Here is a 15,499-nt window from a genome sequence, read left to right on the forward strand (position 1 = left end):
CATGTCCAAACTGTTAAGAGGATATAAACCACCTTTTACATTTTCACATTCATTTCCATTCATCTAATTATCTGAAACACCATCTACAGGCGTTGAAGAGAAAACTTCAGCCTAAAGTAGGCTACCTGTGTCATAAATTAATATATTAATAATATAAAATAATTAATATATTATATGTACTTTTTATAAACTCATGCAGTCAGGTGTTCAAAATTAGTTTCAACACATGACTTTTTGCGTGTAACATGTTTCAACATTAACGCTACAGAAATAGATATAACTTTCTTAAGATATTTTCCTCGTAACGGCTGGAGGTCACGGCTTGGGCAAATTCCACTCCACTCGCGCAGGTGACGTGACATTGTTTACGCACCTGTTGCTGGTGTTGCCGCCTCGCGCCCTACAGGTGTCGCCTTGCGACGACCAGCACGAGCACGGTGATGTGTATTGCGGTGCACAGGAAGCTCTTCAGGTGGCCTCGCCCGGTCACCACCGCCGTCCCTCTGCCCCCGCAGCTCAAGCCGCTGTCCGTCTCCCCGGCCGCCCAGCTTTTCTCCAGCTGGTCCCCGATCCCCCGCAGGCGCGACGCGAGCAGCTGAGCCACGGAGCACGGCGAGGGTCTGCGGCCACTGCAGGTGGAGTCACCGGGCAGGAGCAAAGGCTGGTCTATCGGCAGCCAGCACATCTTCTCTTTACGTCTTGATGATATATGACCCTCCTTCCCTTCTCACATCAAACCTTAACTGTGTTTCCGTCCCCCCTTTATCTCTCTCTCTCTCTCTCTCTCTCTCTACTGTATTATTCATTACAGTGTCACATGATGTGGGGTTTACATCATCTTTTCCCAAAAGAGAGATGCAGTTGTTAACTCTTGAATCTCTCCTGTCTGTTGATCTGAGGAATCTTTTGTTACTGGGTGTTGTGTTCTCTTGTTTTATTTTGCTGCTGTAAAATAAATGCATTTTGTATTATATTCAAAGATTGCCGTCCCACAGTCATCCAATATCAAATATTAGGGTTTACATTCAGAACAATTGCCTGCTGTGGCCACAAAAACATGTCATCAGTGGTAATTGCCGCGTCTATAATAAAAACTGCGGAATTAAAAACGCGCGGAACATATATACAGCGGCGCCTTGTTCCTCTTCGATCTGTTTATAGAGAAGGACATGGATGTCTTGCGTCGGTGCCGAGTTATGGCTTCCCTTAACTGGTCTGTTAAACTTACACATTCCTGAGACACCTCTTTATAACACGGCACAGTGGTATTTTGTCAACGATCATTGAGAAATATGGCGGAGGACGAACTCGCTGCGTTCAGGAACAGTTGGAAACAAGAATTAACGAGTAAAAAAGAGGAGCAGCGACTTGTTTTCGCTCCTTCCCCTCCCTGCGACGTCCCTTGTCAGTCAGGCCAGAGAGACTTGAAAAACAGGTATTTTGAAGACATAAAAAATATCAACAAGGCCTGCAGTCCTTCAAAACCAGAGGAGGGTGGCTGCACTGAGGATGAAGGGTGTATCGGTGGAGGGAAAGCTGCAGCAGAGTCAGAGGATCAGCCTAAGTATGTGTTCATTGCAAGTAGTTTGCTGGACGGGAGGACCAGTCCCCTGCTGGGCAGGATTCAGGAGGAGAGAACCAGGAGAAAGAGACAGTATCAAAACACGACTAATGTCTGCAGCGCATCCCTGCAGCAGCAGCCTCAGAGAAAGGTCAAGAAAGATGAGGAGCTGCTGGATCAACTCATTCAGGATCTGGTAACATAGGAGGAGGATGATGATCACGTGGACGGTGGTTGACCAGAATCAGCTCAGTGTATAATGTCTGTTGTAATTGTTTCTTTTGCAGAATGAAGTCAATGACATTCCCTTCTTTGATATTGAATTGCCCTACGAGTTAGCCTTGAAGATATTCCAGTATCTCAACTGTACTGAGCTAGGCCGATGTGCACAGGTAAGCTGCTGGTAAAACTATTCTTTGTGAGAGCTTTGCATGGTAGAATCACAGGAAGAAAGTGGTTGCAACAGACGGAATGATCCTCACACCAAAATGAGTGGCCTTAGGTTCACCTTGTTTTGTGTACAGAGCCATTCTGATGAAAGGGTTGGACAAAAATAACAAACTGCAGACACACAGTCCCTGTCACCGCAGTTCTAAAACAGCTGCTGCAGTTGACTAAATGCCACAGAGGCATCAAGATAAATCTGAGTGATATGATAAAGACCATAGATAAAAAGATATTTATGGTAAAATAAATAAGATTAGTTTTCTGACCTTTCTCAAATTTGCGCTATTTACCTTTGAAATGCTGGGCAGTTTGACCTCTCCAGTCCTCACAGTTACACTTTAAACAGCGTACTACTCCAGCCTTAAAGGAGAGGTTTCAAGTAGACACTGTTTAATTTCACTCTAAGGGGTCACAACCTGAAAAGGTTGAGAATCACTGCTTTAGAGTTCACAATTTCAGAATACCGAAGTTAGTTTTGGTTGAATTGAGGTGTAGTTGTAGTTTGGTTCGGGGAAGGATCTGGAAGGGACTGAGCCTGTAGCTTGGAGGCCAATTCATAACAAGTTATCTCATTGCACTTTTCATACAGAGCAGTTCTAGACCGTAATTTCACTTTTCAGTTAGAAACTGACAAGAAATCTTCTGTAAATGAAATGATAAATTGAAAAGCCGCAAACTCGCACTCTTACTGAATATTTAGTCTCTCTTGTCGGTTTCCTGTAAAGTGATCACACTGTGTGCAGCTTGCTGATCTTAGGTTTTTGAGTTTTTATTAGTGAAGTCCTTAAATTAGAGTTACGTTGCACTTCCTCCTGCATGCATGATTGCTTATTGCAGCTTTAATAACTTATATGACTTAATAATAATTATTATTATTTGCACAGCGCTTTAAATACTGGTAACAAAGTGCTTTACAGTAATTGATGCAAAACATAGACAAGTCGAAGAATATATAAAACAGTACAAGTCAAGGTACAATTATGGGAAAAATTAATTACACTTTAAATAGTGGTTTATAATCAATTAATAAAATATAAATATGTCAATACACAAACAGTGGAAAAGTAGAGAAAGACCCTCTCTCCTTTTGTTTTAAATTGGTATAGATTAGTAAATTACATTCTGTGTGACCGACCCACAGCGCGCGGTAACGGAGCCCATTTGTCAGCTGGGCTCGTTAAGCACAAATAAATCAAGTGATGCAAGCTCGTAATGTATGCTGACTCAGTCCACAGTTACACTGTCCAATCTCCTCCCAGGTGAGCAGGGCATGGAGAGTCCTTGCAGAGGACGGCGTCCTGTGGTTCAAGATGTGCACGAGGGAGGGTTATCACCAGGATGCCAGCGTGTCCGACTCCCCTTGCTGGAAGAGCACGCTGCGAGACTGCAGGAACTCGGCCAAAACGGTGTGCTCCAACTGGAAGGTGGGCTCGAGCTGTTCCCCTGTGGTGAAGCAGAATACCTGTTTTTCACCCAATTTCAACACAGACGCTTGAGTTTGTCTGGTGAAATAGTGAGACGGTTTACCTTACATCACCAGTCAGTTCATAACATTGAAAAAGGGAATAGATTACGTTCAGAGTTGAGGAAGGTTTTAATTTGGCGGGAAAAATAACAGACGTTCATTTTGAAAGCCACCTTCTACTGTATAGTTTTGTAACATAATGTTTTTGTATTATGGATGGACGCATGTTTTTAGCCAGGTCATTCTTTCTGTCTAGAATCGAGTGGGATCCATCACCCAGCTGCAGTTCGAGCTGGGGAAGGTGCTGTGTGACGTCAGCTCCTGTGACAACTTTGTCTTGGCCGGGTGAGTTTCAGATACTCCAACACGCAGGTGGCCTCTGACATCTGACGTGTATTAACATTAGCTGTAACAACTGACTGCTCATATCCTCTCTCCTCACTTCTCACATAAATCTCTGTGTAAAATAGATCTTGTTTATAGGGCTTCTGATTTATGACCGGATGTGTTTAATTAAAAATAATTGATATGTAGACGTGGGGCTGACAACCAAACTTTTACATTAGGTAGGTGGTTGTTGGGAATTATGGATTTAAAGTTTCTAGCTGCTGCTTATTATTGGAAGGTGAAGATGAAGAACTGGGCAGTTAACGTGAGCAGCAATAGCGTGAACCAGATTTCGGGAGGAGGAAATAGGCCATCAGTTCTTTCAGGCAGTATTTGAGACATCTGACGATTAACAGTGTAAATACGTTACACCCTCCGGCATTAGCAAAGATTAATAGCTTGTGATTATTGATCAGATTTCATAGTGTGAATCAGTTTTCTGCTCATTGAGGCATAATGTCACATTTTTGCATATTTTTACACTCCCGCTACTAATGGCAGTAGTTGGTGAGGGAGGAGTACACGAATTGCAGCTGAACTAAACCAAACCTGCCTTGAGATAACAGCGCTGAGACAGTGACTGACTCTGAGGGCCCACAAGAGCCTGAGAGACTGCCCACAAGGAGATGTGCAGCATCTCCAGGGAGTGATGTCTCATTGGAGAAGACTGGGTGTTTGTGTCTTTTCAGGTTAGCAGATATAGGACACAGAAAAATGTGAACATCCTCTTAAATCTGAACTTAAATCCTTCTTCTTATACGATTGCTGTTAACAAATTCACAACATCAATACTTTTCCCATTATTGGTACTTAAAGGGTCATTTAGCTAATGGGAAGTACTTGAATTTGTTTAAGTAGAAAAGAATCGATGGCAGTTAAGAGCAATCAAGAATTATTCGATTGCATCCCCAAAATCTTATTAGGAAACCTGTGGAATGTGATTTCAGACATTGTCATGAACCCAACAACTCTTGGCGTCACACAGTGACATAAAGGCCGCATCTGCTGAGGTTTGCATAAAGATCGCAGTGATCAGTACACAAAGTTTCCTGCAGATAAAAGTTTTGATGAAGCACTTGGATGAGATTCAGCTTCATCATCATGTTGTACCAATTAAATCAAAAGTGTGTATTCCTATATTTTTTTATTTATTTATTTTTACTTCTTGCCAAACCCTGCTATGCCAGACACACACACACACACACACACACACGCTTACGAGCGCGCACATGTACACCCTCTGTCACACTTGCTGTCACTGTGTCACACACTCTGGCTGCGAGGCGGATACTTGCTCAGACATGATGGTATCTGTGGAGGTGGTAACGCTGGCAGTTTGTCGTCTCCCACAGCGAGAGCTCATTGACTTGGGCGAGGAGGGAAAGAGGGAACGGAACAGAAGCCTGTTGAGCGTGAGGGGGTGGCTTTGTTTTTACTTGAGGATGGGAGATCGAGGCAGCGCTTTTGTTTCTAAACGGGAAAAAAAAGAAGCACAGGAACAGGTCACATCCCACTGTTGCCGTGCAGTATTTTAAAATCCATAAATCATTAGCACAAGTTTTGAGACATTTGTATAATTTATGCAAACTTGACAATAACTGAGGAGCTTGGCGTGTCCTCTGTCTGTCGTGACCACCACACTGCACGCTGTGAGCCACTGGTTGGAGGAAGGAAGGGCCTTCTCTATGGCAGAGCTAGGTAGACTGTGCTGCTCATACAAATGGAAATAGAACAAAAGCTTTTAGTTTCTTGAAGAGGAAAAGACCAATTTAAAGAGAGAAAAAATACTCTATTTATTGATTATTGATTGAATTGTTCTGTCTGTAAAATCTCAGAAAATAACAACAAATACCCATCACAGTTTTCCAGAGCCCAAGATGACTTCTTCACATGGCTTGTTTTGCCTGACCACCAGAACGAAACACAAAGATATACACTGATTCACTGATTCACAATGATATATAACAAAGAAAAACAACACACTAGAGTTGTAATAAGAAAATGTTGTCTGTTTACTTGAAAAATGACTCAAACAATGAATAGCATATCATTATTCGATGATCAACTACGTAGTCGTTAATCCAGACAGATTTTTGGGCAAACCATAGTAAAGTTTGAGAAACACTGGCACACAGTATGTGTGCTAGAAGCTCCCAGTCGTATCGAGCGGTGCTGAAACAATTTGTCCTTTAATCAGTTTGTCGAACGACAGAAAATTACAACAAATTTGAAAATCTAAAAATTATTTAAGGGATTTATCGTGTGAAAAAAGCAAACTGTGTTGGGCATTTCATGTTATTACTGACTGAACAATTATTCAGGGCTTTAAAAAAAAAAAAAAAAAAAAAAAAAAAAATCACCTAACCTAGTATCAACTCTGGTTTTACATATTAACACAGTTAACTTGACTATTTGCAAATGCTTGAGTGTAAAAATACAACATTATAAAATAAATAATTTTGAATTGTAGCTGAAAAGCTGTTCGTAAGGGAGATAGTAGAATAAAAGTTTTATAACTGCAAACGATTTCAGAAAACCCAGAGACTTAATATGGAGTGCGTTCCTGCTGTACGTCATCCCTACACGCAAAGACCAGCAGCACTGGATGAAATGTACCGCCTTGCTCTGCCCAAGCAACACCCCTGTAATCCTCGAAAGATCATGTAACAAAGATTTTAGAAAACAACATAACAACAAGTCAGAGTGAGTAAAGGAGGGAAGTGTGAGAGGGGAAATGATTCAGCGGTGAGAGGGTGACGTCGGGTATTCTTGAAGAGACAAACTTCTCAGCCTGTGATGGTAAATGGGCAGTAATTCTGCTTTAACATTCATCTGCCTTTTTTTGCACAAACCTAAATATTTGAATAATGTAATGTTTACCGGCACTTGATGTGCTCGTTTGTATCTCAGGTACACGTCTGGTGATGTGAGGCTGTGGGATACGTTGCACTGGGACTCAGCGGCCTCTTACCTGAAGACTAACTGCCTGTCAGCGAACTCTGACCCTAGACCTTATGCTAGTCACGTCCAGGTCAACAGCACAGTGGCTGCTGCTGCTTATGGAGATGGTGAGTGTGTGCATGTATGTTTATGCAGTGCTATCCCTGTGGTAAACAGAAATGCATTCATTAAATCGTCAGAAAATTCTGCTGTTTTATATGATCAAAATATATTCTGTAAAAGGAGCTTTTGCCTTATTGTGTAAAGGCTGCCAAGCTGTAGCTTCTATAGCTGTGATTAAGTAAAGTACACAGCTCAGTGTTCAGTGTTAATCAGTTATTAAGGTACTAAGTGACAGTGTTTCACTATCTTAGGATGTGTGGACCTGTGGAGCACAGAGACAGGTGGAGAGCCCATCCACCACTACCAGAGCCCAGGTGGGATCCAGGCTCTGGCCCTGAGCCCTGACAGTCCCGTCTTGGGCTCCGCCGCTGGGCCTGACATTCGGCTGGACTGTGCCGATGATCGCGGCTACTGGAGGACACTCTGCCATGCTCGGCTACCCAAGACTGTAAGTCAGGCAGTTTGATTCCTCACATGTGTGACATGCTCCGTACTGATACTGTATTATTGTGTTAATTAATAGGTTGCTCTTCACACATGTTCCCCTTGTGGCTTTCATCTAAAAATGTCCCCCTTTTTTTATGTTAAATAATGATGGAAACATTGGGACTAATGTTTGCACAAAAAACGTACACTAGAATGTGGAAATTTGTGATGGATATTTTTATTTACATTTTATAAATGATCCAATTAATGGATTATTGAAAATGTATCTTCAATTGCAACTGTAACTTTTACAATAAGACATACTTATAAAATCCTTAGAGGAAATAAAATAGCCCTTATCAAATACATAAAAGAGTGAAATGGAGTTAAAATTTTGAAGACAGTCTGTACATATTACTGCTGTAAAGTGTGCCTCTGTATTGGCAGGTAGAGAGCCTGGTCTTGGTTCCAGGCAGGCGGCAGCAGTGCCCGCTGGCGGCCCTGGCGGCGGGAGAGGCCGTGTACCTGTTGGACCCCCGGCAGGAGGAGCCACAGATGCTCCACTCAGTCTACGGTCATCCGGTTACCTGCCTGGATGCCTCCGACTCCCATGTTGCACTTGGAGTGAAGCGCACAGGCTGGGCCATGCACGACGGAGGAAACAAGGTGGGTTCAGTGTCTCTGTTAGATATTAACATGTGCAGCTTTTAAATGTGCAGCGAGTATCTCATTGGATCAGTGTGGTACAACGTCTTCACTGGATTCTCATCACCAATTTTCTGCAGAAGTGTTGATATGCAGATAAAATGGGGTGTTTCAAACTTCAGCCCATCAGCCGATGTTTTGTTGTCATGTGCATTTGAGTACGGCATACTGACATACAAGACGGGAGCTCCAAATTCATTTTGTGGAAAACATGGAAGTTTTTTAAGCCTCAGCATTGGTCTTAAAAAACTAGAGCTACTACTCATACATTTTGAAGTGCCTTACATGTAACCCAAGGACACTTTACATACAGAAAACAAGCAAAGGACTACGTTAATGAAAAGCTTGGTTAAAAAGAAAAGTCTGAAGTATAGATTCATGATCCCATCTGCTCCCCATTTTGCTTCATTTGCACCTCAAGGTTGATAAACTCCGGTAGAACAAATTGTGCAGCACTATCTGTATCCACCAAATTGTTTTTGAGCAAGGAGAGCTTGCAAATTGGCATTTTGAACAATCACTGTGTTTTGCTTGGAGGGAGCAGCAATGGTAGAATTTTTGCTTCACAAACATGGGAACCAGCTCCAGATCGTAGATCACAAGTAAATACCTTGGAAGACGGTGCTTGTTCAGGAGATTCGTTCAAAGCAAAGGGAGCTAAATCATTTGAAGCAAAATCTCAAAGAAATACTGAATAAGTAAAATACCATGAATGCACAGTGTTGTAATTATACCGTTGCTGAGTTACCCATCTGTTGAGTTATGCAGTACCATAATCAAAAATATTTTTTCTCCCAGAGAAAAAGACTTGATGACGCTGCATCAAGGCCTCTTTGGCTTTCAGAAATTGAAAAGTCTCAGGAAGAAAAACAAAACTAAACAAAACTTGTTGATGAAGTAGATGGCAAAGCCTCAAAACTCTGCAGCTGGATTATAGATGTATTGTAAAAAAAAAAAGAAGAAAAAAAAAAAAATGCTACCCAGACCTTACTAATTGAAATGAAATGTTTCCAATTGAGTTTACAAGGTCACTTGTGCTCTCACAGGTGCATAATGTTTGCTCAAACAGAATGACGCATGTTTTCATTTAGTAACACAATTCATCAAGAGGAGAGTGGTGAGGACCGAAGATTTGGCATTAGGCCATTATGAGTTTAATCACTGGTTTATAGCTGAAATGCCCATCTTCCCTGCTCTCACTTACTTTAATTGAACTCTTTTGGAGAAAAGATGCCTCCTGCCTTTTAAATGTGGAGCACACTTTATATTTTAAGTCTGTTTTTTAGTCTGGTCCACACTTTGCTGATTTGAATTTCAGATGCATTGCAAACAAAGGCTGTTCGCTAAATACATCTCATCTGTGTAAATGTAAACTGGGTCTCTTGTCAGTGTGATCACTATTGCTCCATGTCCCCTCAGAACCGTTGGGTCCCCTTGGAAAAGAATGTGATGTACCTGTAGAGGATTAGTTTGTAGTAGAAATAGCTAGCTTAAATAGCGACAAGCCCTCCTTGGGCCCTGCTCCCAATTGCCACAGCCTTCAAGGGGGCTTTGGTAAACTTCTGTTCCCCAAGCTGCATCTGTTTTTTACTAATAATATTGTGTTTCTAAGGACCCCATGCACCTAATTGACTCTTAAGCCTTTACTTAGAAAGTACAAAGAGCCATGAGACAAACTATTCTTTTGGGATCAGCAGGCAGCTATGCAGCTTTGTGTTCAAGTTCACTTCATCAAGATATTCTTGCCAGTATTAATGGATAAAATTATGATAAAGAAAGCTGCTGCATCCCCAAAATACTCTTTTTATTCAGAAATCTGATGTTAGTTTCCTTAGAGACTGGACAAATGGCAGCTTTAAAACCACATGTACCACCCGAGCACACTGTGTTTGTGTGTGTGTGTGTGTGCAGTGTGTTTTTGATTGACAGTTTTTTGGCAAAGCTTCTTCACTGACATCACCCACCATTAGAAAAGCACAGCTCATATATTGCAGCACCGATTTTAGTGTCAGCACTAAAGCACCACACAGTGGACCAATGAGAGATTAGCAGGTTTAGGAGTGAGTGCTATAACAGTCTCATCTTATCATAAAACAAGGCTACATTGGGTCATGTAGAGCAACAACCCATCTACTGTTGAATGTTTTTTTGCTAACCTTTTAATCAACCATGCAACTAGAAAGAAAGTTCTGAGGATCAGGTACACAGAGAGAAGAGGAAAAATACATTTTTCAAAGTATGGAAGTACACCTCGATCTCTGGAAGCATTTTATCACTTTTTTTTGATTATATGTTTAATCAATTTTTGGAAAAATGTATTGGCAGATCAGTCGATAAATTAAATACACATAAGTTGCCACTCTAAAATCTTATCCAAAGGCTTGAAGTATAAACCCCTAGTTTAGTTTGTATTTTCCTAACAGTTTTGTTTGTGTTTTTCTACCTATGGTGGCTGATGCACAAACAGCCGTCAAAGGTGGTCCTTGAATCTGAATTCCCAATTTTGAGCTCTCCTACAGTCTGTTGTCCTATGTGTTAAAATTTTGTGGCTGTTTTCCCTCATCGTCTTAGAAAACTTGAGCTGGCTCGGGAATAGTTGCTGTAAAAGCAAAGGAAACTGTACGTTCATTTTTGGCTATGCAAAATAATTTGCCTTGACTCATCTCAGACTTCCATTCCAACTGAGTCAAATTTAAGGATAAAAAGCAGCAGTTTCCTTACAGAAGCACAGAAGGTCTTTCAAACTTTCTTGTTTCCATAGTGAGCTTAGCCCAATCTTCTATCTAAATTATGCCAATTCATAATTAGCATACCTCTTACTAATTAAAATTAATTAACCTTGTCTGTCACTCTCGTCACACTTCTAACAGCAATTTCATACTGCGGAAAAGACAAAGTATGAATTGGCTGCAACCTTGAGTGATGCCAGATATTTTTTATGCGGCATTTAGTAAGAAAACATATGCTTCATTAAAATCTGTCAAAATGCATGGAGGTGGCATCCAAGAGAGTCAGCTCACACATTTTTGCCTCACGGAAGCGTGAAACATCTTCATTTACAGCATTTTGACTTAGATGAACTCAACCACATTGTCATGTTTTTGTTAACTTGATTGAGTTTGTTGTAGTTTTGTTTTAAAATCTGACAGCTTAAAATAAAAAAAGCTGCTTTGTTTCAATGATATAAAAGATTCTTTATCATATTTTGGCATGCGTTATCGTTTAGCTTGTGGCTTTGTCTTCTAGCCTTCCCCATCTTTGTTGGTGCTGTCAGTGGGTGTGTAAATGTGTGTGTGGTCGGAGTCAGTCTCCAGATCCTCATTACTCCTGGCCACCTCCTTGCCAGTGGACTGGGGGCACCCAGGCACCCACCCAGTTCGTGGCTGGGCATTCAACACAAGCTGGCATCTCCACTGGCAAACCATCCATCCACTGCAGTGGATCTACCACAGAGCACAAGTGCTGTCAGAAAATCTGTCATCCGCTCATTGCCTCAAGTTCAGAGGGCTGGTTGGATGCATGGAAGGCTGAAGGAATGATTTGATGTACAGTATGTATGTACGTTCAGGATGGATAGTATTGTCATATCAGGAACAAGACCATCAGGATCAATCAGACCCAAACAGGTTTCTTTCCTGACTTGTAAAAATTTGTCTTTAAACAATCCCCAGCAGTACGGCTGGAAATTTCTGTCATCCAACTCACGTGTAAGTGAATATTATGTTGGTAAAGAATATGTAACAAGGTCAGAACAGCAGAGGTTAGGGAGTGACAGTGATAATATCCCACCACGTGAGTTGAAATGAGTCCAAGCCTAAAGGTGGATGCTAGGGTGGAGGTCAGATTATCATATGCTGTAAGAATGCAACACAAACAGCAGTGGTAGTAAGTTATTTGCTGCAGTTACAGCAGAGTTGCAGGTGAACAATGGAATAGCAGCAAATTAGATTTCAACATATCCACCCTATCTCTAAGGGTGAGTTGAGTATACTGTATGACTAATTATTATTATATTATAATTAGAAATATTGTCCGGATTCAGAATGTTGTCACAACATGTGAGTGTTCGAGATGTCTGCCAGAACGAGCTTGCAGGCTTTGTCTAATTTCAGTTAGCCGGTTCACACAACACACAGTATTATTTGAATTTTAAATATGTACACAGTTCAGACCTTGTCATAAACTTACTTGCAAAACCACATTGGATACAAAGACAACAGGCATTATGTGAAATCTGGTACTTGGGGTGGGTGCTGCCTGTTAGCATTACCCTGTCGGGACTTGAGACCACAAGGGAATAAACTATCTAGTGAACACCTTCAATATGAGGGTAGGGAATCATCTACTATGGGACTGTTCCCCCGCTAGGCACCAGAAGCCAACAGGGTTATCGGCTGGATTGAACTAGATAAATATCACTTCATCTAACTACTTTCACTGAAAGTGGGTAACTGCGTACCATACGCGCTCTCTCTCTCTCCCTCCCTTGTCGAGGCAGATGGCTGCACGCACTGAGTCTATGTTCTACTCAAGGTTTCCACCTGCTTAAAGGGAGTTTACTTCGCCTACTTCTTGCTCATGGTGGGAATTGTTGGGTCTCTGTAAATACTATTACAAAGAGTATGGTCTAGCTATATATGAAGAGTAGGACGAGATAACTTCTGTTAGGAATAGGATCTATCGAAATAAAATAAAAATTTAACTTACCTATCCTTTAAAGCTGCCCCCTATCCAGAATGCAGCATTCTCATACGTATTAGGGCACGATAAATACGTCAGGGATGGTGCTGTTTAGGAAGTTAAAATTCCAACATGTCCTTCCAGAACAGTTACTATATCAGTGGATGACACTTGTGTAGCTACTTTCTCTATATATTCATCTTGCCTTAGTGGGCAACAGCCAACGGCGTCTAACCACAAACTCTAATTATCCAAGAAGTGCAACTAAAGTTCTCTTCGTGATTTGGTTTTTAGTTTTCTTTCTTCTTTGCTACTAGCTCCTTGTTTATCCAAGGAGAAATCAAATTCACTACAACTGTAAATGTAAATGGACTGTACTTGTAGGAACTAAAAATTCACACACACACTGTTTATACAGGCGTTGCAATATGGGGTTCACTGTCTTGCCCTAGGACACTTGGACATGCAAACTGGAAGAGCCAGGGATCAAACCACCAATCTTCTGAGTAGTGGACAACCTGCTCTACCTGCTGAGCCCCAGACGCCACAATTTCTTTAGTGTTTTAACTGTGGAAACATACAAATTGTAATACAGATGGCATCTCTTCAGCGAGTTACTTTAAGCAAGTTTGAGAATTTTCTCTGCCCTGTAGGACGATTTGGGAATACACTCCTAAATGACATCAAACCACAGACCTGCCATTATCATGCATCAGGCCCAAAGTGCTAATCTCTGTTTGTTCACATGGTGTCTAAACCAAATGAGGCTCTGAAAGCATATCTGAATCAAATGGGGATGTTTGTGTATGACAGGGATGGGCACTCGTGGGCCAAGGAAAGCCAACAGTCTACGGATTTTATTCAAACATTTCACCCCAGCTGGTGATTTCACTTGTTAGTTTCTCTCTCTACTTGATGGAGCGTTAATCAGTGAAGTCAGCTGGTGGAGTCTATGGTTGGAGTGAAAACCTGAAGGCCTCTGTGCCACATGGTTTTCCATTCCTGGTCTGTGATATTCCACTTAAGATTAATCAAAAACCAAACCAAATTCTGCTCTTTGGCCAAATGTGCTCAACAACACAGGAAACGGCAATATGAAAGGTTTCCTCAGACGTGCAGCCATAATTGCCAAATGTTTCATCTTTTTAAAAGCAAATAGAGTAATTACATTAACATCCCAGTACAAGCCACCATTAGAATTTCCTTTGTCTGCAAGCCTCACTGGGGTTCCAACAAGTGCATTAACCTAACAACTCTTCTGTAGTCATGCTCATGATTATTCTTCCTCAGAACGTACTGCTGCAGACTCTAAACAGCCCCCAGAATTATCACAAAACAGCTCCTTTGCCTCCCTCAGCAACATTTCTTAATTTTAGTGGGCGAGGTGGGCGGATATTTAATAGAAAATATCTTCCCGAAACTGTAATGATTCATCGAGAACAGCAGGCTGCACCTCATTTCTGCGTTCCACTCCCTCTTTGCAAAACTCATCCTCCTCTCTTCCGCTGTCCAAATCCTATCAAGCTGTCATTTCAAAGTCCGGTGTGATTTGGGCTTTGCCCCCGGGGTGGTGCACAATTAAAGCTCCGCTTGGCCCAAATAAGGGACACACAAAAACTGCTGGCACCTCCTTAAGGCTTACATCATGCCTATTTTTTCTCTCTCCCTTTCTTCAGACTTCTTTATCTTTGTCGCTGTCTCTCCATCTCTCTCTCTTTCTGTCTTTCCTTTTCTCTCCTACCTCCTGGTTCTCTCTCATTTCTCTCCCTCCCTCCGTTTAATTTCTTTATCGTTTTAATTATTCAAAGTAAATTTTGCCTGGCAGTTATCCTGTTTGTCCTGTCTCACTTGGATGAGAAAACACCAGCCGCTAATTGACCAATTAGGCCGGCTCCAGATGACATCATTGTAACTTGTATGAAGAAACTTTGCTGCAGCCATCGAGCCAGAGGCAATGCAGTGCATCTCGGTCCGTAATTGAAGTATGCCCCTAGGCTGATTTTTATGTTTTCCAAGATTGAACACTTAAGTGCTGCTTTGTTTTTAATTAACTGAACTAACTGGCAAAGCATCTTTTCAGTACACTGTGTTTGTCTTTTGTACGATATATGATATCCAGTATAGTCAGTTGTATCTCAGTGTGTGTGTGTCTTAAATTGCGCAACGTACAAAGAAGTTCACCAACAGCCTTTGTCCATATGTCTGATTTAATCATAGGAAATATTCCACACTACTCAGACTTTGGTCCAACACGTAGGTAGCAAATTCCGCACTTTTGGCTAAACTGGGGAGCTGTAATTAAAGGTAAAGAAGTATTTGTGTGAGTTAAAGAAGAAAATATGACACAGTTTTGTTTTTTTTAATATCCAGAATTCTTTGTACTTTAGATCTCAGATCCTGAGTAAAGTCAGAATATTTGGTAAATTATTTTTGCTGCGTTGGCTCTGTACTCCATCAAATAGTGTTATTTTACAGTATTTGTACTGACTATGAGATAAAAGATTTACATACATACCTTTTACACATAATCGTCCAATTTTAGGGGCAGAAAGCAAGTGGACAAGTCATGAAGTCAAATAAAGTCATTATTTTAATATTTGGTTGCATATCCTTTGCATCATCAACAGACACGTACCATGGTGATGCACTGCCAGACCTTCACTGCAGCCAACTTTAATTCTTTTTGCAACTTAAGTGGTGGTCGTGCATTTGGAGGTCGACTGAATTTAATTTTTACAAAGACTGACGTTCGTGTGTGTGTGTGT

At 41.3% G+C, this 15,499-nt stretch overlaps 1 protein-coding gene across 2 annotated transcripts in view; it reads left to right on the forward strand.

Annotated features, from left to right (window-relative positions):
* Positions 1-1,151: 1,151 nt before the first annotated feature.
* fbxw8 (F-box and WD repeat domain containing 8) overlaps positions 1,152-15,499 on the forward strand; it is a 23,885-nt gene continuing 9,537 nt past the window's right edge. Inside the window, exons 1-7 of one of the 2 annotated variants that reach the window (XR_006822644.1) lie at positions 1,152-1,757; positions 1,849-1,953; positions 3,268-3,432; positions 3,730-3,818; positions 6,771-6,928; positions 7,175-7,371; positions 7,797-8,015. Coding sequence is in view for 1 of the 2 variants with exons in the window: in XM_046036112.1 (XP_045892068.1) it covers positions 1,293-1,757; positions 1,849-1,953; positions 3,268-3,432; positions 3,730-3,818; positions 6,771-6,928; positions 7,175-7,371; positions 7,797-8,015 (1,398 nt within the window). In the remaining variant the exon portion in view is untranslated. The remainder of the gene's footprint in view (positions 1,758-1,848; positions 1,954-3,267; positions 3,433-3,729; positions 3,819-6,770; positions 6,929-7,174; positions 7,372-7,796; positions 8,016-15,499) is intronic. The other variant, XM_046036112.1, reaches the window with a different exon arrangement.

Source organism: Micropterus dolomieu, linkage group LG21 (assembly GCF_021292245.1).
Source record: "Micropterus dolomieu isolate WLL.071019.BEF.003 ecotype Adirondacks linkage group LG21, ASM2129224v1, whole genome shotgun sequence".
Lineage (NCBI taxonomy): Eukaryota > Metazoa > Chordata > Actinopteri > Centrarchiformes > Centrarchidae > Micropterus > Micropterus dolomieu.